This window comes from Cervus canadensis, chromosome 28 (assembly GCF_019320065.1).
Source record: "Cervus canadensis isolate Bull #8, Minnesota chromosome 28, ASM1932006v1, whole genome shotgun sequence".
NCBI lineage: Eukaryota > Metazoa > Chordata > Mammalia > Artiodactyla > Cervidae > Cervus > Cervus canadensis.
In genome coordinates, this window is record NC_057413.1 from 10,865,649 (window position 1) to 10,888,820 (window position 23,172).

Below are 23,172 nucleotides of genomic sequence, written 5' to 3' on the forward strand. Positions count from 1 at the left end.
GGAAGAGAACAGAAAACTCAGTTTTGATCATCTGTTGACATTACTTTGCCAACAAAGTTCCGTATAATCAAAGCTGAGGTTTATTCAGTAGTCATGTATGGATGTGAGAGTTGGATCATATAGAAGACTGAGCATCAAAGAATTGATGTTTTTGAACTGTGGTGTTGGAGAAGACTCTTGAGAGTCCCTTGGACTGCACCAGAGATCCAACTGATCAATCCTAAAGGAAATCAGTCCTGAATATTCATTGGAAAGACTGATGCTGAAGCTCCAATACTTTGGCCACCTGATGCAAAGAGCCGACTCATTAGAAAGATTAAAGGCAGGAGGAGAAGGGGACGACAGAGGATGAGATGGTTGGATGGCATCACCGATTTGATGGACATGAGTTTAAACAAGCTCCAGGAGATGGTGAAAGACAGGGAAGCCTGGCATGGTGCAGTCCATGGGGTCAAAAAGAGCTGGACATGACTGAGCGGCTGAACAACAGTTGACATGGAAATGAGACAGATCAAGAGACTTCAGAAGTATGATCAGTATTTAGTGAGACAGATGAGTCATATACACGAATTCTAATTTGTATGAAAACCTGGGTTGGCACTTCCAGAGGATGAAAATGGTAAGGAGAAGCATTTGATGACCATTACATTTAATTGCTATTTGAAGACGTGACAATTTTAAAAGTCGTGCATAGGAGAGCCTTAAAGGTAGGAAAGAAGAACGCTGGAGAGGACCCTGAAATGACCCGGGTGTCACTAAGGTGAACAGTGAGACTAGGAAGGAGTCTGAGAAAGACAAAGGGATGAGGAAAAATCAAGAGATTGAAAGCCACGCCTGGAGACAACTTCAGTCAGGTCTGCTGCATCCAAACAGGCCAGCAGAGTCAAGGAGCTGGGGGACCGAGAAAGGTCCATACAGATGTGGCAGCATTAGGTGGTCCCGGGTCCCAAGAAAGAATTGGTGCATTGTGAGACTGAGGGGATGCTCCAAGGTTGCTAAGGTGTGGTGAGCTGAGTACAAAGGAAAAATAGAGACATGGCAGCAACACAGCGGGGCCGACATGCATTGATGGAGAGGTAGAGTCAGTCAAGGTGGTACCATAGGACGTAAAACTTTATAAGGGAGTATGAATCAGCGATGCCGCATGAGAGGATGGTTGTTCAAAGGTTTCTATCCTGTCACTGCTATTTGACACTCCCGGTAATGCAAAAGCAGCATACCCATTCATGCTTCACTGGGTTGTGTTCTTTGAAAAAAGTTTCACCATGATATTTCCTTTAGTGTTATAAAGCATTATAGAAAGCACTTTTTACAAAATCTAGGAAGGGTCCACTTTAATTTGGAATTCTATGTGAGCTAAGAGCCAAGTTACTGCCTCTTTCCAACTTTTAAGTTTTTTTTATTGTTAAAGCACCTTGCTTAGAAAATTTTAAATATGTATGTCTGAAACAGTTTTCCCAAAATAAGGAACTGTGCAGTTCTGGACATTAAAAAAAAAAAAAAAAAAAATGATACCATAGGAGGAGGCAGGCTCCAGAGAAGCATTTGGGTTTTGCATTTTAAATGGGAGGGTGTGGAAGGTATAGAGAAGGGAGCCCTGGAGAGGGTGAGTCAGAAGGTACAACAGGAATCAACTTTGGAACTCTGGAGAAGCTGTGGCTGTTCTGCCAAAAGTCACAGTTTATGAGGTGTTGAAAAAATAGCATTCTTTCATCTTTTTATTAAGGGCCACAAAAATTAGCGGAGAAGCTAGACCCCACCTGACCCCATTCCGGTAGGTCTGCACAGATCCTGTTGCAGGTGTGGAGCCCAGATGCAAGGTGGGTACATTCTGGGGTTGTCCCCTTAACCCTGTCATTGAACACTATCAGAAGCCCCACAGGTTCCAACTGCTGGGCAAGGCATGAACTATATTTCAAGAAAAACGTGAGAAAGAAATGCCCCGTAGACTGGAAGTTTGAGCAATTTCTAAACTCAAGCATGGGGAAAGTGCGTATGTAAGTTGCTGCAAGTATGCCTAAAGCAGGAAGGTGCAGAGGATACTCGGGTTGAGAGAGCCCAGAATAAACCAGGAAGTCAACATTTTTAAGGTAGTTTTATCAAGCAATGGGAAACGAAGCCTAGATGGAGTCTGAGCACAGTCAGAATTTAAGACAAATGCAGCCATTGTTGCCTTTCTCATTGCTTTATCGTATTTAGTGCCTTCTGACAGAAATCCTACAGCATTGCAAATTACTTTTATTCATATTTGCAGAATCTCCTTGAAATGAGTTTTAAAACTACAAGATAAAAAAAAAAAACTTAAAACTACAAGATGTTAAAGATGGAGCCCTATGCCTTTTAAAAGCAAAACTATGAAAAAAACAAAAAAAAAAGCAAAACTATGTCAAGACCACACCAATTATACAGAGTTAACACACCTGCTAGAGGTTTATGGAAAAAAATTCACTTCAAACATAAGCTAAACATTTGTTGCTCATAAACTTGGGCTAATGCTAAGGGAAAGGAAAATCTCAAAGGCAGAAGCAAGCAAGACATTCTTCTAGTTGAGAGGAAATTTCCTGTACATGTGTGTGAAACAAAAAGATGATAATAGCTCTAAAACCAAAAATACTGCACATAGAAGTATGTATATATATGTTTGTATATATATGTAAGCATATATATGCATATGCATATAATTTTTCATCAGTGAAATAGAGTCACTGTGGATTGGGTGCACTTGGGGAGGCTTTTTGAAGTAGATAAGTTGTTCTCTGTCTTGCAGTCAGTACAGAATTTGGATTGGCAGGAAGGAAAGCAAAACGTGAGGATCTGGAAGTGCCTGCAGGTGAGGGACAGAGGATGTGAGAGATGAAATAGGAAGAAAGTAGAACCAGTTCATGCAGAGACTTCCGGAACAAAGATCTTAAGTTTGATTTGGTGAGTGTGTCAAAGATACTGAGAAAGCCTTCCTTATCTATGGTTCACTCGGTTTCTATTCATTAATTGGACGTTGATTTATTAACTCAACAAATATGTATTAAGCACTTGGTATACATCAGGCTCTCTGTTAGGGCCGGAGCTGTGCTTCTCATCTGGACTGACTTTCTCCCTCAGGAGGCGTTGAGCAGTCTCTGGAGATGGTTTTTTGTCATCACATTGAGGATCACGTGCTACTGGTATTTAATGGGTGGAGACCAGGGATGATGCTAAACATCCTACAGTGCACAGGACAGCCCCCACACCAAGGCGTTTTCTGGCCCAAAATGTCAATATCGCTGCTGTTGGGAAACACTGGGCTGGAGAGTTCAGATATCCCAGGGAAGGTCCTTGCCCTTTCAGGATCACAGGGAGAGCTGACACTGTGAAATATTCATGATGATCCCGCTGTCCTAAGCGCCACAATGAAGTGGGTGCTGGGTGCTATGGCAGAGCAGAAGAAGATGTCACTGACTGTGCTCGGGGTTGAAATTATTTTTGGAAGAAAGCCACATTGGAGATCAGTCTTAAAAGATAAGTTGAAACTTACCAGGAAGTTTGGAAGATAGGAAGCGTGGGTGGAAGGAGAGTATTCAAACATGTGGCACATTTGTGACCAGTGGCTGGTGTGGCGTAACTGGAATACAAGGTGTGTAGTTGGAGGTGATGGTGAGTGATGGGGTTGGGCAGTTAGGTTGGGGCTACATCCAGGAGGGTGCTGCAGGCCCTATGCCTCTCTTCTCCAGTGTCCACCAAGGTCACGTAAGGTAACCTAGAAGGTGCTGGGTTCCACAGTTCTCTTCACGGCACTCTTGTCTGTAGATTTTATTTCCTCATCTGGGCTCCAGTAAGCGTGTGTCCTCTGAGTTTTGAGTAAAAGTAATAGAGAAATAAAACCCTTGCCAGTAATTTGCCCTAAAGATGGAATCTGTCAGATAATCATTCAGAATTTAAAAGCTCGTCTCAATATTCCTTCAGATGAAGAAAATGGTAGGATAAAAATATAGCAGAGCTTATTAGTAACATCTTACCCATTTTTTCCCTAAATGGTTAGAACATACTGCCTTTCCCTGCTCTTTACATCAATGTTCCTGTTATTAAAGCTGTCTATATTTCAGTTCTAAATCCTGGGAGGATTTTCCCCATGAATTTAACATGACTGAGGAAACTTGCTCCAGGGTAGAACCTTGCTGCAAATTATCTGAGACTAGGCTGCTTAATAAAGAGACTAAAAACGAATCACAGCCTTTTTGTAGCTTCAAATGTGGAGTTACCTTTCTCCTTCACCCTCAATTTCATGATTATTCATAATAGAAAGAGACCACCTTTATACAGTGATTGCATGGAACAAATGTCCTTTGTGTTCAAAACCGGAGGCTGCCGCTGATACGGGCCAGGAGGGAGTATGTGGGAGAGAGTTAGGGGTACTATCTAGTTCTGGTTAGGGGAGCCACCATTTCTAAGATTCTCCAAAGGCCATTCCTGCCCATACTGCCTGATGCTTATAGGGGGGCGTGTATGACACCTCTAGGGTCAGGCATTGTCTTCTGAATGACCCTCAGGTTATCTGTTCAAGCCCAAATCTCTACTAGTGTATAACCATGACTTTCCTGGGTTTGAAACTGAAACTGAAGTTGCTCAGTCGTGTCTGACTCTCTGCGACCCCATGGACTGTAGCCTACCACGCTCCTCCATCCATGGGATTTTCCAGGCAAGAATACTGGAGTGGGTTGCCATTTCCTTCTCCAGAGGATCTTCCCAACCCAGGGATTGAACCCAGGTCTCCTGCATTGTAGGCAGACGCTTTACCGTCTGCGCCACCAGGGAAGCCCTTCCTGGGTTTAGATATGTAAGTTCTGCCAAGAGTAGGTGTATACAAATAACCCATTATGCTGGAAAAGGAAACTTACAGCCGCATTACAGATGTTTCTCAGTGCCCCCCTCTTCTGCCCTCTGCATCTTTGCAGGGGAAAGTGCCAGGTACGCCCTACGCTCCAGTCTGTGGGAGCTGTGAGCCCCACCCCCATTTCAGTCATTGATTCTGGAAAGCTTTTCCATCTTCATATCACCCCGATATTTGAAAGGTGTTTATCCTTTGGAGCAACCACCAAGCTTCCCATCTCCCCGCTGGTATTTAACCTCAGTTTATATACAGTATCACCTAAGACTCTTCGGAGGGTCTTAGCACGGGTGTCAGCAGCGGTCCAGTGTCCGATGCTAGACTGTCCTAACGGCTTTTAGGGGAATTAACTCGTTTCTTCCTCACAACGTGCCTGTGAGTAGGTACTCTTTTTGGCCTAATTTATAGATGAGAACCTGAGGCCCAGAAAAAGGAAGTGACTTCTCAAGTTCACAGAGCTAGAAAGACAAGAGAGCCAGGAGTCAAAGTGTGATGTTGTGATTCATAATAAAAGTATATATTTGGTCTTTGTCACCATTTCTGGCACAGAGCCCCCAAAGCCCTTGGGATTTCTTCAGTGATGAGAGCAATAAAGATGTCTTCAGTTTTGTTAATGAGGTAACGTTGGAACCACACCTTGCCAGGGGCCCCAAGCCTGAGATTAGAGGGTCAGAACTTTCAGTCCCATCTGCCAGCCTCTGGGGAGGGGAGAGAGACTGGAGCTGGTATCAATTACCAACAGCCAATGAATTGGTCAATCTTGCTGATATAATGCCAAAAGGAGACTTCTGGTGGTGAACGTGGAGATAAGGGAGATTCACAGTGCCTAGAGAGGGCATGGAAGCTTGGCACCCCTTCCCACACACCTGGCCCTATGCACCTCTTCCATCGTCTTGTTCCTGAGCTATGTATTCTTTTTTTATAATAAACCAGTGATCTGGTAAGTGAAATGTTTCTCAGAGTTGTATGAGCTTCTCTAGCAAATTAACCAAACCTGAGGAGGGGGTGATGGGAGCCTCTGGTTTGTAGCTAGTTAGAAGCACAGGAAACAACCTGGGCTTTCAACTTGCATCTCAAGTTGGGGAGAGCAGTCTTGTGGGACTGAAGTCTTACCTTGGGGGATCTGACGCTGTCTCGGGGTAGATAGTGTGAGAACTGAGTTGGATTCTTGGACACTCTGCTGGTATCTGAGAATTTCTTGATGTGGTGTGGGAAGCTTTCCTCCATCCCCAACACCCACCTTGGAATCGGTGCACAGATGCAGGCCAGGGGAGTTCTGAAGCCCCACCCAACACTGCTGCAAAGGCACACAGGGCCTTAGATGCTCTCTCCCAGAACATCTGAAGGGACTTAATGGGCAAATAAATGGTTTTGTGTCTCTGTTTTTGTTTTTTAATGAGCGTGACTAACAGTCCAAATTCTCTCCGCCCCCTTAAGTTTGAGGGTACAGCTGTTGATTACAAAAATCCTCACTGTTAATGATTATTATGCTTTGAAGCAGCCTAGTTCCACCCCATGAAGCAATTTTTTTTTCTTTTGAACTTACTTTGTATTGGGGTATAGCCAATTAGCAATGTTGTAATGCTTTGAGATGAATAGTGAAGGGACTCAGCCATACATATACATGTATCCATTCTCCCCCAAACCCCACTCCCATCTAGGCTGCCATGTAACAGAAACAATTTGTGTGTGTGTGTGTGTGTGTGTGTGTACACGCTTTATTTGTTAAAATACCATTAGATTATTCCTCAGGACAAGAGCAAAGATAATCCCCTGCAGAAACTTAGGAACTATGTACAGCATTTTACAGAACAGAAGACAACACTTTAGCTGAAGGCTGCCTGCTGACCAGAGAAGGGTGTTCTGAGTGGACTCAGCAAAGAGAAGGAAGGCAGGCAGGGAAGGGAAGGTGCCCTCTGGATCAAACTTCAGCCACCAGCAGGGCAAATCTTGTGATGGTCACAGATTGCAGGCTGTTTTTGAAGGGGTCAAGTACAGCACAGGGGTTCCATGTGTCTTCACAGGCTAGACCCCAGGCTGAAGTGCCATTAGGTCAATGTCACTCAAATTTCTGGCCAACCAAACTCCAGCAGCAAAGAGTCCCAAATTGAGAATCAAGTTCCTCCGGAAGTCATTCCTGTTGGTGGCGAAGCCGTAGATGCCCCGAAGCCAGTCCCCCACATTGTCTGGAATTTCGGGAGCTTCATTTGCTGAGCCCGCAGCGGTCACGCCTGCCCCACTGGAAGCCATGGCAGCAGCTCTGAGCTCTGTAGGAACGCTCACCACGCACCGGGCGGGCGCCCACAATTTTTTTTTTTTTTTAACAATCCTGTGTTTTCTAGGAAATAAAAAAATTTTAGAAAGTATACAGATAGAATCAAATGGGATTAGGAGTCTAGGATTTCTAGCACTGTGTTTTTTGACCAACCAAAAGGACTGTTGAAAACAACTGAAGGACTTAAATCTTGGCTGGCTTTTTCCCTTTCAAAATATCAGTGTTAATACCCATGTCTTTGCTAGCCCTCCTCTACTGGCTTCATGTTACCACCACTAATCCCGAGGAAAGAATAAGAGCCTGGGCGTGTTAGGCCTTCCAGTTGGAGGGGAGAATGTGTACATTGCATCCTCTTTCTGGAACTAGCACAGTGGACCTCCGGAGGGTCGCCCCTACTCCAAATCCACACCCACCAGGAAAAAAGCCAGCATACTAGAGCCAACTCCACAAAGCATTCCTGAGAAATGGATACATCCCTCAAGACTGAGGAAAAATGGAAAAAGACTCTCATCACATATACAGTGTGGCAAAAACGTCTACAAACCCTCATGCAATCGTTATACCATAAACAGCAACAAAGAGAGGAAGCAAGAAAATGAGCCTCATAAATTTAGGGAAGGAAACTGTGGAAGAAGAAAGAACAAAGAAATGAAAAATATTTTTCTTTAAACTCAGGTGAACCAAATATATTTGTTGGTCTGAGTTAGCAAAGGAGAGTCAGCTGCGGGGCGGGTGATAGTGACATAAGCTTATGAAATGGAAGTACTGGTTCCTTCTGTTCGCGCGCGTGCGAAGTCACTTCAGTCATGTCTGACTCTGAGTCTCTTATGGCTCCTGCATTGGCAGGCAGGTCCTTTACCTCTAGCACCACCTGGGAAGCCCTCTCTTCGCTTTAGGGCTCCTTATTACTTATGAACCATGAGGGTCAAGTGCAATGTCAGGAGAGGAAAGATGGTAGAATTCACTCCTTATTATATGTCTCTGACCATCGACAGCCATCCCTCAGTATCCACAGGAATTGGTTCCAGGACCCTCCACAGATTCCAAAGTCTGCACATACTCATGTTTGTTATGGTGGCTCAGATGGTAAAGAATCTGCCTGCAATGCAGGAGACCCGGGTTTGATCCCTGGGTTTGGGAAGATCCCCTGGAGAAGGGAATGGCTACCCACTCCAGTATTCTTGCCTGGAGAATTCCATGGACAGAGGAGCCTGGCAGGCTATAGTCCATGGGGTTGCAAAGAGTCGGGTGCAACTGAGCCACCTTCACTTTTAAGCACACCTTCCTGTGTGCTTTAAATCCTCTCTAGATACTTATAATACCTAATATGATGTAAATGTCATGTAAATAGTTGTCAGCATACAACAAATTTCAATTTTACTCTTTGGAGTTTCCTGGAATTTTTTTTTCAAAATTTTTAACTGTTTTATTTTATATTGGGAGTATAGCCAATTAACAATGTGATAGTTTCAGGTGAACGGCAAAGGGACTCAGCCATACATATACGTATATACATTTCCCCCCAAACTCCCTTCCCATCCAGGCTGCCACATAGCAAATATTTTTGATTCACAGTTGGTTGAATCTTACGAATATGGAACCCACAGATATGGAGAACTGACTGTATATGCAGTTTGTCAAGAGAAGCCACACCTTTTATTGCAGGCCACCTCAGAGGCTTGGTGTAAGAAATCAGTAGGCTATCAGTAGATCTCAGCTTTTCAGCTCCCTAGTTGCTCAACTGCCCTTTAAAAGAAGAAGCTGTGAATCTGTCAGGGCCTCAGTGTGTACTTCCCTTAAACTTGAATATCCGTGGCTTAGGAATGAAGGAAAGATCATGTTTGAATGTAAATGTCTAACTTGTTATCCTGAACCATCTGAGTCATAAGATAATGTCATCTGTTTTTTAAGGAAAACCAAAGACTGCTTGTGCTTCCCTGGTGGCTCAGTGGTAAAGAATCTGCTTGCCAATGCAGGAGATATGGGTTCGATTCCTGGGTGGGGAAGATTCCCTGGAGAAGAAAATGGCAACCCACTCCAGTATGCTTGCCTGGGAAATCCCATGAGAAGATCCTGGTGGTCTACAGTCCATGGAGTTGCAAAGAATCAGACACGACTTAGCAACTAAACAACAAAGACTGCTTATCTCAATGTTACTGGGTATCAGCCACCCGGCAGGCACCAGCCCAGGTCTCCTGCACCTGGCCAGTGCATCTAGCTGATATATCACTGCCTGACACATTGCTATCTATAAACATATTAGCTCGGGGTACTCTCCACTGCCAGCAGAGCTCCACCTATACTCCCTGAAAGTCAAAATGCTTCATCACTTGGCCTCTACATACCTTTCCAGACTGCGTTCCTGTCCCACCTGTTATCCCACCAGTGCGGAGACTGGACTAAACTATTCAGCTCTTCTGAATGTGGTTTGCATCCCCTGTCTTCTCACTCCTGGACCTTTGCTGAAATGTTTCATAATGTCTGAAAGCTTTTTCTTCTTGCCTGTTTGCATTGTGGCTATATTCACCTGATCCAAACTTTCTTCTGAGTCCAGCTTAGATCTCCTTACTTGCACAAAATCTTCCACAATTCTCCCCTCCTCTGTCAAAGTGAATTTCTTCTTCCATTGTAATTGAGAGCACTGTGCACCAACACATAGCATCAGGGGGTTTTGGTTGCTTTCCAGGATAAATGCCTGGATTACAATAGTTCCTCCTTTGTACTTATCATTACCTAGCATGCTATATATTTTGTCTGCATCACCAGAAAGTACTGGGACTTTATTGGCTTTTTAAACTGCTGTGTCCCCATTGCCTGAACAGGGCCTAACAGGTAGTAGGTGCTCAATAAACATTTATTAAGTTAATAAGGGAATGACTCATGGGAGCCTAGAGGTCCCAGAGTGCCCTCATCTTTCCGTCACCTCAGAGTGGCTGGCAAAGTGCTTTGCACATGCTTCTCAAATCCAACTGCATTCACGAGCCAGCCACCTGGATCTGGCTATGTATATCTCCCCTGCTTTGAAAAGAGGATGTGGATTTAACTGCAATTATACAGCTGTGGTGCCGTGAGGCAGGCAAACATGATGGAGGACGAGTCTTTTATAGGAAAATTCTAGGTTAATGGGCAACCCTAATTGCAAAATCTAATTAGGAAGAGGAAATCAGTTAAATTAAGAATCCTTCATGTAAGAGAACCAAATAAGCTGTTGGGCAAAATTTTTCATTCCTCGTTCACGTCAATGAGCTTCCTCAGAGAAGATGGCAAGACAGTAGGACTTCTGCAAGAGGATTTTGTTGGCCCAAAAACTATACTCTCATGACTACAGAAACTAAGGAGAAAAGAAAACCTGGCCTTTGGTCACCAGATTCCTCTTTGGCATGTGCTCAGGAGGAAGCTGCCATGTCGCCTCTCCTAAGATCGAAAGGATTATCACTGTGAAAGCCAAGGCTCTCATGCTTGAGTCTCTGCCAGCATGCTTCCCATTTGAAGAACTAATCCTCCTAATTGGTCACAATGACACCCATCTCCACTGAAGCAGGCAACACAGAAGCCCCATGCAATTCACCTCTATTGCTGAAACAGTTATTTGTCTTCTTCAGTCACTGGTCTGAAAAGACAGACTTTTTCCCCCTTAATATTTGCAAGTATAGTGTTTATATCCTCATCTTCTGTAGCACCTTAAGAATCACAGACTCTATTCCTTTTTTCCTGAGAAATCCAATGGAAGTACATTAAAATAAAGAGAGAAGATTAGATGAATGTAAGAATTACCAACATCAATTCCAACAGAATTATTTTATGTAAATATATGTATTCAGAAGCAGAATGGTAACCTTAATATCAGTTCCATCAAGACTCTAGCTAAGCTTTATCACTAATGGTGTGAATTAGGGCAAGCAATAACTCTGATTTTGTCATATGTAAAGCAGGGATAAAAATAATACCTGTTCACAGCTGTTCTGCAAAGATTAAATGAGATGACACTCATATAGCACTTAGCACTGCACCTGGAATATAGTAACCGGTCCATTAGAGCTGAATGAATAAATTAATAAACTTCCAGGCATCCTTCAAACCACTGATCCAGACCTGCTTTGTTTCTGAAACAAGACTTATTCTCATACCCCAAACCAAGTAGATCCCAAGGCTTCTCTTTACAGCTGTGCTACTGGTAACTTAAGGGACAGCATTCAAGGTTCACACCCCAAGGATTTGTATATTGACTGTTACAAGTTTACTGCATATTACAGTGCTTTTCTAATAGATGGGGAAGTATTGTGAGGAAGAGGAGACTTTTTCTACTTTGCACAAAGGCACTGTAGGGACAAGGGCTGGCCCTGGATAGTAGAGACAAGCAGTGGCGCCAGCTCCCTGGATGAAAGCAAGCCGGGTTAGATGACTGGTTTTAGCCACAGTTGGGCTCATTCACAGGACTCTAAACACTGTAAGTATTGTTGAGAAGAGCTGAAAAGCTGCTCTTGCTGGTTAGTCATTTGGTTTGTAAATGTTAGCTACTGTGTTTGCTGTCCTTATTATAATCATCATAGCATCTTACTGTGTGATTTATTATGTTCAAATTCATCACAGAGGCCATGCTTCTCTTCTAAAATAGTCTGCCAGCATCATCTACCTGCCATATTGAAGATCAAAAGGCAAACCCAAGTCAACATCATGTTGTCCTGAAACCAGCCATTCCTCCCTGGAATCACACCCTCTGCAGATCCACTTCCCTCTTTGAACTGAAAACAGGTCCTGAGTCTGGACAGAGTACTTGAACTACCCCCAGCTGCCTAACTGGTTGATGACAAGTTCAGTTCAGTTCAGTCACTCAGTCATGTCCGACTCTTTGCAACCCCATGAACCACAGCACGCCAGGCCTCCCTGTCCATCACCAACCCCTGGAGTTGTCCATTGAGTCGGTGATGCCATCCAACCATCTCATCCTCTGTCGTCCCCTTCTCCTCCTGCCCTCAATCTTTCCCAGCATTAGGGTCTTTTCAAGAGTCAGCTCTTCACATCAGGTAGTCAAAGTATTGGAGTTTCAGCTTCAACATCAGGCCTTCCAATGAACACCCAGGACTGATCTCCTTTAGGATGGACTGGTTGGATCTCCTTGCAGCCCAAGGGACTCTCAAGAGTCTTCTCCAACACCACAGTTCAAAAGCATCAATTCTTCTGCACTCAGCTTTCTTTATAGTCCAACTCTCACAACCATAAATGACAAGAAGGATGGGCAAAATTAAACGAGGGTTGTGAGTTCTGGGAAGCAAAGTTAACCCTCAGGACAACCACAGGGCAGCAACCAGAGATGGCCTTCTGAGTGGCTACCTGAGCAAGGTGTCCTGGGGATCAGTCACAAGGACAGGACAGGCTATAGCTCCAGAACCAGGAGTCTCTCCCTTCTTTAAGCCCCCATGACATGCTATTTGTACCTCCTTATATCAGACTTGTACATGGACTGGTCATCTTCTTGGAAGTGTGTTCACGAAGGACAAAGGTGGGAAGAACCATGACTCCTCCTTCTCCTTGCTGCTACCATGAGAGCAAGTCCATGCTGGTTGGTCAACCCACTGTTGTAATGCACTTTTCTATACCTTGATTGTCATGGTGCTGGTTACACAACTCGATGCACTTGTGAAAACCCATTGAACTGTACATCACAGAGAATGACTGTTACTGTGTGTAAATGAGGAGAGGTGATGACAGACACCATTGTTGCCTACCCAGTAACCTTTCTCCCACACCCTGCTCCCTTACTAATTTTGTTGTTCAGTCGCTCAGTCGTGTCTGACTCTTTGAGGCCCCATGGACTGCAGTACTCCAGGCTTCCCTTACTAATATACCCTGATTGTATTCAGGTATCTATTGGATTTAGGGGAGGCTGGACCCTCCCAACCTCCCTTGGAGATAAATTGTGATTAACCTAAAACAACTGGGAATCTAATTCCTCTTGTCATTGGTTGGTTTAAGAATGACCTTTGAGAATGAAAACACTATGTCAAAGAGATATTTGCACCTCCACACTTACTGCAGCATTATTTACAATGGCCTAGACATGGGAGCAGCCTAAGTGTCCAGCAACAGATGAATGGACGAAGAAGATGAGTTCCGGCATAAAAAAGAAGAATATCTTGCTATTTGTGACAACATGGATGGACCTTGAGAGCAATATGCTAAGTGAAATAAACCAGACAGAGAAAGGAAAATACTGTGGCATTTGACATAATTCTTACCAATCTAATACGTGAAGCTCTGTAAGCTTCTGCTTGAGTTCTGCCTTTTCTTTAAAAAGGGGTTTAGGGTGCTTCTGTACCCTCTTCTTTTGTGACTTCCAGTTGTGTGAGGATGTGATGCCTGGAGCTGCTACTGCAATCCTGTGAAGATGAGGAGAACTAGCACACAGGCAAAGGATGGCAAATCGGACAGATGGAAAGAATCTAGGTCCACCTGACAGCATTGAGCAGCTGAGTTCACTGCTCCTGAGACCCAGCCCACCCCTACCACCCCCTGACTTAACCACTATGGAAAGTAATACATTTTTTTTTTCTTATTGTTAAAGCTGCTTTATTTGGTTTTTCTGTTACCTACAGCCAAAAACATCATGAGTAATACACTGGTGCCATGCTGCTAGAAATGGGTCAGGAGTTCTCCTGTGGGTTGTATCCAACAATATACCCACGTCAGGTGTCTATTACACCATCGCCAAGATGCCTTGTTTGTTTTGTTGCAGAATTGTCTCTTGATTACAAGTTGACTTTTGCTACCTAAGGAGCCACTTGTAACCTAATTCAACCAATGACAAATGCTAGAAACTAAAGCCAAAAGCACCTTTAAAGCTGTCGAAATTTGTCTTCATTTCTATCTATGATCTTTTTCTTCTTTTTTTTAGGCTCTTTCCTGCTGGATAGAGTATTTTCAGCCCTTCACATGCACAGTGTCTGACTGAGTCTGCTCCTAATGAGACTTTCTGAGGACTTTTTGTTGTCTTCTGTCTAAAGCTTCATCTTTCTTTAGCATTCATTTTCATCTAAAAATTCTATATTCTTCCTTTCCCTCTTTTCTCAACTTTACATAAAATCAAGGTTGTCCACTGAAAGAAATGTTTAAGAATAATGTGAAGAAAGCAATCTTTAAATCCTTGATGTCTTTTTTAAAACTACTTTATTCATCACCTTATTATTTTTGTTTTTCATTTTCTTCTCTTGGTTGAAAATGTTTATCATCCAGGAAGCCTTTTTATTCCTCTTGAACTCTTTCAGATTTGACACCTTTGTCCTTAATTAACTCAGATTTGATGATTGCCTTATTAATCCAACAGAAAGGGTTCCTCCCATATCCTTCCAGCTCCACAATTGCAAGATAAAAAATTATCTGCTGCTGGCATCTTTCAAGCAGTGTGCCAAGCAAGCGATTCATCAGGCAGCCAGCATTTTTCACCAGAACTCAGAACTATTTCATCAGAGCTATTTCATGTATCTCTCCATAAAATGCCTAGTGTAATAATTTGTTGAGTAGATAAAACAAAGTTGAATGTTTATAGTCACTACTAGATGACAAACGACACGCGTGAATTTTGGCTGTTTTGGAACGCATAGTAAGAGGACCTCAACACTGGCAGCATCTTGAGACCCCAATATAATTCAAGCAATTCAGGACCATCAAGGTCTGAATATTTATGATGTGAATTATCTAGTTCTAGTTACTTCACCTTCTGTTGCTGACACCTCTAGCACATTTTATTCTAATATTTAAAATATCGTCTGGACTTCCCTGGTGGCCCACCGGTTAAGACTTCGTGCTTCCACTACAGGGGTCACAGGTTTGATCCCTGGTTGGAAAACAAAGATCCCACATGCCATGTGGTACAGCCAAAAAGTAGTAAAAATTATTTTTTTAATTATTATAAAATATCTAGAATGTATAAATTAATTAGTTAGATGCCAGGAGTTTGACTCTAATAGTAAAGATTTGCAAATGTTGGAATTGCAATACCTAGGATCTTAGTCTTCATGTGGAAGGAGGCAGGATGAAATTTGTATGAAGATTCTCAAAATGTCGACTCAGTTTATTATATTTTGTTATTGCAATATGATATTGTCATGCGAGTGTATGTTCCTCGGCTCTTTGTCTCGTCACAGCAAAAATTTGGAGTGATGGACATTAAAGCCCCTTGGCGGGTCACAGCTCTCGGAGGACAGACCGTGTTATAGCTCTTAAATAAACCAGTGTTACAGCTCAGTGTTATGGCTCTATTTATTTAGATAATAGCAGGAAAATCCATCTTTGAGGCATGAGGGCACGTTGATCCAAAGACGCAAAAAGAAGATCGCCCCATCACGCGGGGGAGAGGGAGGGAGCAAAAAAAGGGGAGAAGAGGGCTTTGGCTCCTCTTTTTATGTTTCTCTGTCCCTGGGCCTGCCTTATGTAAATTGGGCTTAGGCAGGAGCGTTGTTTTACCTGAGGTTCTCACTCTGGTCCTCGGACCTTCCTTTGTTCTATTTTCACGGGCTTTCCCTTCCAGGTCTTTTAGCCACCGCCATTTTGTGGCTCTTTTTCCCTATTCTAACTACCTAACATTCCCCCCTCAAGAGATGGGAGGCCCAATTCTTTGGGAATAGGGGCATCGAGGTCTCTCTGGCTACTTCCTGCTGAACTGGGACAGCGAGGGGCATTGGGCCTCCCCGTCTTGCTAGTCTCAGGCCTCAGAGTCCTTATAGCGGTGTCCATCTAAGGGTGACTGATGTTTTCCATGGTTGGCTGTAGTTTTATCTTTGCTGAACTGGTGCTGCATGTCGTAGCTTGACCTGGGCAGAGACAAGACAGGTTAGACAATTGACAGTACATGGACAATCATAAGCAGCATCAGTGTGGTGTAACAAGGACTAGTAGGGGCATTAGCCAATTTTAAATTCACATCGCCAGGATGGCTCAAGTCCCTCCTTGTTCAGAGATCAGAAGAACTATCTCCTGTCTGTTTTGGAGTATTATCCCTGCCAAGCTGTGTTGGCTCTTTAGAGCTGTCTTGAGAAATCTTACCCCCAGAGACCAGATTTTGGGGTTGTTTATTAGAATGGCACTCATTTGTAGTTCTGAATAGGTATCTGAGATTTCCCAGGGGCTCACAGGTGTATTGAGTGTCCTCTTCTGTTTTCTTCCACGGCTTGACTCGTGAGTAGTGAATCCAGGAGTCATGTCCTGGCACCTTGACCGCTGTGGGAGTAGAAAGTATTACAGGGTAGGGGCCCTTCCATGTGGGCTGGAGTTGAGCCTTTGGGGACCCATCTTTCCAGACTTTAATTAGGACTTGAGTCCCTGGAGCATATAGTGGCGAGTCTTTAGAGTCTTTTGGGTCCTGGTTCATACCCCACAAGCGTATATCCTGTTGGAATTGACCAACGGCCATGGTATAAGACTGGAGGGTCTGAACCTCTGGATCTAGGAAGAGGTCATTGACATAAACAAAAGGTCTCCCATATAGCATTTTATAAGGACTAAAACCAACCTGTTCCTTAAGGGCAATATGGGTACGGAGGAGAGCTATTAGTAAAGCCTCCTTCCATCCCAGGGAGGTCTCTTGGGTTATCTTTTTTATCACTGATTTTAAGAATTGGTTGGCTCTTTCTACTTTTCCTGAAGACTGAGGCCTCCAGGCACAATGGAGATAATAAGTAATGCCCAATGCTTTAGAGATTCCTTGGGTGATCTTAGAAGTAAATGATGTCCCATTGTCACTTTGTAATGACCTGGGCAGACCAAACCTTGGAATGATTTCATGGAGCAGTTTTTTTACTACCTCCTCAGCCTTCTCAGTCCAGGTGGGAAAGCCTTCAATCCATCCTGTGAATGTATCTATCATGACTAATAGGTATATATACCCTTGAGAAACTGGCATCTGGGTGAAGTCCATCTGCCAGTCCTCTCCGGGATAAGCCCCACGTCACTGGACGGGCTGGGCCAGCTGGGGTCTTCAAGCTCCTTGGGGGTTGTTTAATTGGCAAGTGGGACAAGAGGAGACCACTTGTCTTATAGTTGTTTGGAAGCCTGTTCCTCTGAAAGACCTTTCTAGTAATCTTTGGAGGGCCTTTTCTCCTAAATGAGTGGTGGCATGTAAGGAGTTAACCAACTTCCATTGGAGGTTCCCAGGCAGAAAAAGGAGCCCCTCCTTTTGGAACCACCCCATATGATCTTCTTGAAAGCCCTCACTCTTAGCTCTAAGAGTTTTACCTTCAGTATATGAAGGAGTTTCTGGCAAGTTAGTCTGTGGAACTAAGGTGGCAATCCTTATTAGGTCATGGTTCTGTAACGCTGCTCTCTTAGCTGCCTGATCAGCTGCGTGGTTCCCTCGTGCCACGTCAGTGCTCCCTTTTTGGTGTCCTTTACAGTGGGAGACTGAAACCTCAGTGGGCAGATGGACTGCCTCTAAGTCTGAGGATTTGATCACCATATTTGATTGGGGACCCTCGGGTGGTCAAATGGCCCCTTTCTTTCCAAATAGCTGCATGTGCATGTAGCACCAGAAAGGCATACTTGGAGTCAGTGTAAATGGCTATTTTTGTTCCTTTTCCCAGCTCTAAAGCTCGAGTCAGGGCTATGAGCTCAGCTAATTGGGCTGAAGTACCTGGTGGCAGAGGCTTAGCCTCTATGGTCTCAAAATTGGAGACTACTGCATATCTGGCTCTTCTTTTTCCATTTAAGACAAAGCTGCTTCCGTCAGTGTACCCGATTTCCTCAGGATAGGTCAGAGGATCTTCTGACAATCCCTCTTGGGGTTGTATATAGTGGTCCAAGGTTTCTAGACAGGAGTGAAAGGGGACAGAGCCCTCGGGGGTAGGCAGGAGGGTGGCTGGGTTAAGAACCTCACAAGGGGATATAGTGAGGCCTGGATTTTCCATCAATATTACTTGATATCTGAGGATTCTTTGATCAGACATCCATAAATGGCCTCTCCCATTTAGGAGTTGTTTTACTTGGTGGTTGGTAAAAATAGTTAGTTTGCCCCCGAAGGAAAGTTTTAGAGCATCTTCTATCATGATTGCAATAGCTGCAAGATTTCGAAGGCAGGGGGGCCAGCCTTGGGCGGTTGGATCAAGTCTCTTGAATAAGTAAGCTACAGGCTGGGGCTCAGATCCCAACCTTTGAGTTAACACTCCCAAGGCTATTCCCTCTCTTTCATGGACATGAAGTTGGAATGCTTTTTTTGGATCTGGCAACCTCAAGGCAGGTGCCTGAGTTAAGGCCTGTTTTAGTGTAGCCTCTGCCTTCTTTTGAGGAGTTCCCCACATTAGTGGGATTGAATCATCTCGTCCCTTTAAGCTTTTATATAAGGGCTGGGCAATTAGACCATAATTGGGTATCCAGATTCTACAGTACCCAGTTAGCCCCAGGAAAGCTTGCAATTGTTTTTGAGTCATGGGGGAGGGCAACTGGAGGATTCCTTGTACCCGATCAGAGGACAGCCTCCTGGACCCATGTGTAATCTGAACTCCCAGGTAAGTGACCTTTGTCTTGACCATTTGTGCCTTAGCACGGAAGACTTTATATCCCCTTTCTGCCAAAAAGTTTAGAACCTGAATTGCATGTTGTTGGGCACTTTTTTCATCTGGAGAGCAGATTAGTAGGTCATCTACATATTGTAATACTTTCCTATTAGGTCCCAGGTCTAGATCTAGGAGATCCCGGCTAAGGGCCTGTCCAAACAAGTGGGGGCTGTCTCTGAACCCCTGAGGTAATACTGTCTAAGTCATCTGTTGGTGTTTTTCTGGGGGCCTCCCACTCAAGGCAAAAAAATATTGGGATTCTTTAGCCAGTGGTATGCAAAAAAATGCATCTTTGAGATCCAAGACTGTAAACCACTTGGCACCGGGTGGGATTTCTCCCAAGATTACATAGGTATTGGGTACTGTGGGATGGAGGGGGACTACAGCTTCATTTATGATCCGGAGATCTTGAACCATTTGCCAGGTCCCATCCTTTTTCTTTATTGAGGATTGGGGTGTTACATGGCGAACTGGTGGGGACCAATAGCCCACAAGCAAGGAATTTATTTATTAAAGGCTGTAGTCCCTCCCAAGCCTCTCTTTTGAGAGGATATTGTTTCCGGTTAGGAAACCGAGTGACATCTCGGAGGACAATGATGACCGGTTCAGCTTGGTGGGCTCATCCAGGAATCCCCTGGTCCCACACCTGGGGGTTAATTTTGTCCTCCCATAGTCTTTGCTCTCTATTGGAGGTGTGATGGGTTCCTCAGTAGTAACCAGAAGCTGTAGGGCCCTAGGGGCTGAAAAGCTTCCCATCACAAGGGTGGTCCCCAGTTTAGTGAGTATGTCTCTTCCCATTAAGGGAGGAGGACACTCAGGGGCCACCAGGAACTGGTGGGAGAATATCTGTGCATCCCAGCAACAAAGAAGTGCTTGGGTGAATCTTCTAGTAGTTGCTTTTCCTGTAGCACCCAAATGGTACAGGTTTGGGAGGAGAAGGCTCCGGAGTAGGAGATCAAGACAGAGTAGGCAGCCCGTGTGTCAACCAAGAAATTCTCGGACCTACCTGCCACATCCAGTCGCACCCTTGGCTCCAGCCCCGTGACGGTTATCTGTGACAGGCGGGCTGGCTGGAGCGGGCCGCTTCAGTCCTCTTGAACCATCGTGAGGGAAGGCTTGGCTCTTGACCTTGAGGCTCTTGGGTCCAGAGGGCAGAGTGCCGCCCAATGTCCCAGTTGATGGCATTTGTGGCAAGCTGTTCTAGGAGACTTGTCACGGTTAGGACACTCTTTGGCCCAATGTCCCACCTGTCTACAGATTAGGCATTTGCCTCATGCCTTGTCATTCAAGGGCTCAGGGTGTGCCATAGGGCTTCCCTGGAGGGCGGCCAGCATCTGGGCATGCCTTGTCTCTTTCCTTCTCTCCCTCTCCTGGGCCTTGGCCTCCTTCTCCTGTTCTCTGTTATAAAAGGTATTGGTGGCTGTCTGGATCATCTCATCTAGAGAGGCAGCAGGGTCCTGCTGCTGTAGCTGTTGTAACTTAATTCTGATATCTGATGCACACTGGGACAGGAATTTAAAATCCTTTAACATTTAAAAATCCTTTAAATTCACCTGTCCTTCATAAGAGTCTAAGTCCAAATTGGTAAACTTTTGGAGGGCCTCTTTTAGCCTTTCTAGAAAGGCAATGGGGTTTTCATTGGACTCCTGAGTTATTGCTGAGACCCAGGCATAGCTGATTACTTTTTGCTGGGCTGCTTTAAGTCCCGCCTTTATACAGATTAGAAAATGATGTCTTTCCCAGATGTGCTCAGGGTCATTATAATTCCAGTTAGGATCGGAGGAGGGGACTGCAGTTTCCCCTACTGGGTATCTATCGCTTGACATGTGAAGCCCTGTTGCATACCTCCGGGCTTCCTTTAAGACCCTAGTATGTTCAGGGTCATCTAGTTATCAAGGATGCATCTCAAGGGCATCTGCCGGGAAGTGGACTGGTTATTTCCCATCTGAAAAACAGTCATGTTAGGGAGGAAAAGGAAAAGAAAAAAACTAACAGGCTTTTTGAAGCTTATCTTACCCAGTACTGTGGCAACCTGAGAGCCAGGCAGACTGAGGCATGACAGCCTCCTAGAGATTGAATCCCCAGGCAGGTCGAGGCGTGACGACCTCCTGGGACCCTTGGGACTAGCAGATCCCCGAAAGGCTAAGGCGTGACAACCTTTCAAGGACCAGATCCCTAGGCAGGTCAAGGCGTGATGACCTCCTGGGACCCCCGGAATGGAGTTTGGGCATCCCCAAGATCTCCAGTGTGACCAATGCTAGGCAGGACTAAGGTTGGATATTATACAGTTCTTCCCTCCCAAGGCCAGCTACTTTCTGGTTATCCCTCTAGTAGATTGTAGAGGCAACATTGTGGGCCCAGATGGGGCTGAGGAAAGGAGCATGAAACGGGAAGGAAGGGGGGCAGAACACAACCTTTGGAAGAATGACATAGCACCAGAGCATAACGTAAACCAATTAAAGTCAATTGGGTCCAATCGAACAAACTTTAATCTCCAATCCATAAGCCAAAAGACACACCCAGAGGTGGCAGAACAGCCCTAAATCACTGTCAACAGAGGGAGGAGTGGGTGGTTTCCCAATGCTGGGATGATCCTCCCACTCATTAGCATATGAATTTGCCCCGCTGGCAAAACTTAGTTAGGCCACATTCCATGGCCGGTACCCTGTAGAATGGGCGCTTCTCTCTGAATCCTAGCAAATCCACCTCCCACTTATTGCTTTGTCTCTCACTGAATTTTTGCAATAAGACCTCAGAGCCTGAACCGGGCATGCTGGGTTTTGGTCGGGCTCCAGTCCCCGGAGAAAGAGCTGAAGGAAAAGAGGAAAAAGCAGTGGGAAAAACGTGCCAAGGAATCCCCTTCATAGCCTACTGGAAAATTTGCTAGATATCTGACCGGTGCTCAGTTTTTATTGGCCTGATTCTTGGAACAGAGAGGAGTAGGGACAGAAGAACCCCCACAGGCTTGGGTAACAGCTACTGGGGCTCAGCAGAGAGTGCCTTTGGGACATACTGAAGAATAGCCTCTCCAGAGTCCCTCTGGAGCCCACTGCCGCCTGCCTGTTCGCTGGGGGTTAAAGGAAACGAGAAACGAGAGATTGTTAATTGTTAGGCATGTCCTTCCAGCCATAGGAGCGAGAACCTCTTACCTTAACCGGAGGTCTGTTGGAATCTGAGACTGAGCCGCGTGGGCTTTCTACTGAGTTCGTTTTTGCTGCCCCGGTTTCCAGCATGACGGGCCTTCCCCTGTGCTGGGTTTTCTTCGCGTTCCACTTCTACCGCGGGAGCTTCACTGAGTTGGGCTCCTGCTGCGCTTGGCCTCTTCCGTGGAGGTTGTTTCAGCCACGTTTTATCCGAGTCACGGCACCATAGATGTCACGCGAGTGTATGTTCCTCGGCTCTTTGTCTCGTCACAGCAAAAATTTGGAGTGATGGACATTAAAGCCCCTTGGCGGGTCACAGCTCTCGGAGGACAGACCGTGTTATAGCTCTTAAATAAACCAGTGTTACAGCTCAGTGTTACGGCTCTATTTATTTAGATAATAGTAGGAAAATCCATCTTTGAGGCATGAGGGCACGTTGATCCAAAGACGAGAAAAGACAATCGCCCATCGCGCGGGGGAGAGGGAGGGAGCAAAAAAAGGGGAAAAGAGGGCTTTGGCTCCTCTTTTTATATGTTTCTCTGTCCCTGGGCCTGCCTTATGTAAATTGGGCTTAGGCAGGAGCGTTGTTTGTTTTACCTGAGGTTCTCACTCAGGTCCTCGGACCTTCCTTTGTTCTATTTTCGCGGGCTTTCCCTTCCAGGTCTTTTAGCCACCACCATTTTGGACTCTTTTTCCCTATTCTAACTACCTAACAATATCATATAGCCTTTTCATCTCTTGGTTTTTATTCCTTCTTACCTCTGATGGCAGCTGGATTTCATTTCATTCATTCATTTTTGTCCATTCATTCAACAATTATTTTTGTGCATCACCTGGGGGACTAATCACAGTTCTGGGTGCTGAGTATATAACAGTGAAGAGAATAGACGGAACCCCAGCACCACTGGAGCTTACATTCTAGTTTTGGAGACAGTAGAATGTAACACAACCATAAACTCATGAAGTGCCCTGTTCTTTTCGGATAAATGAGGCTGAGTAAGGAATGGAGCGATGGCCTCTCTAAAGAGGTGCCGTTTGAACTAAGGCCTGATTTTAAGAGATTTCTTGTTTTTTGGACACTCTTTCGATAATCCCTTCTTTTGTTTCTATTACAAGTATCTTGCAGCAAGGAATAGAAAGACTGAAGTCTAGTGATGTGATATTCTCTGGTCCCATGATAGCAAAATAAGAAGCCTGGATCATCCAGAGCCTATTTGCAGCTCTGAAATAATAACACTTTGTTCTCACAGAACACACGCAAGAAATCCATCTCATTACTTTTTCAGTATCAGAAATCTAAGTGGCCAATACTCTTTTAATGACTTTATCTTTGTGATCACTTTGTTTTGTAAA

General features: G+C 44.7%; 1 protein-coding gene and 1 long non-coding RNA gene across 2 annotated transcripts; both read right to left on the minus strand.

Moving 5' to 3' along the window:
- Nucleotides 1–6,567: 6,567 nt before the first annotated feature.
- LOC122429573 (mitochondrial import receptor subunit TOM6 homolog) lies at nt 6,568–7,161 on the minus strand. The gene has a single exon (XM_043450007.1). The coding sequence runs from the start codon at nt 7,109–7,111 to the stop codon at nt 6,887–6,889; it is 225 nt and encodes a 74-aa protein (XP_043305942.1). The 5' UTR covers nt 7,112–7,161; the 3' UTR covers nt 6,568–6,886.
- Nucleotides 7,162–19,812: 12,651 nt separating this feature from the next.
- On the minus strand, nt 19,813–21,882 carry LOC122429205. Its single transcript, XR_006265948.1, has 3 exons — nt 21,826–21,882; nt 20,522–20,621; nt 19,813–19,871 (listed from the first exon to the last, which is right to left on the minus strand). It is a non-coding gene; the product is annotated as an uncharacterized LOC122429205 (long non-coding RNA).
- Nucleotides 21,883–23,172: the final 1,290 nt, after the last annotated feature.

Bases quoted from the DNA above. Each gene is read 5' to 3' on its own strand.
- LOC122429573 (XM_043450007.1), bottom strand. From the start codon at position 7,111: ATGGCTTCCAGTGGGGCAGGCGTGACCGCTGCGGGCTCAGCAAATGAA.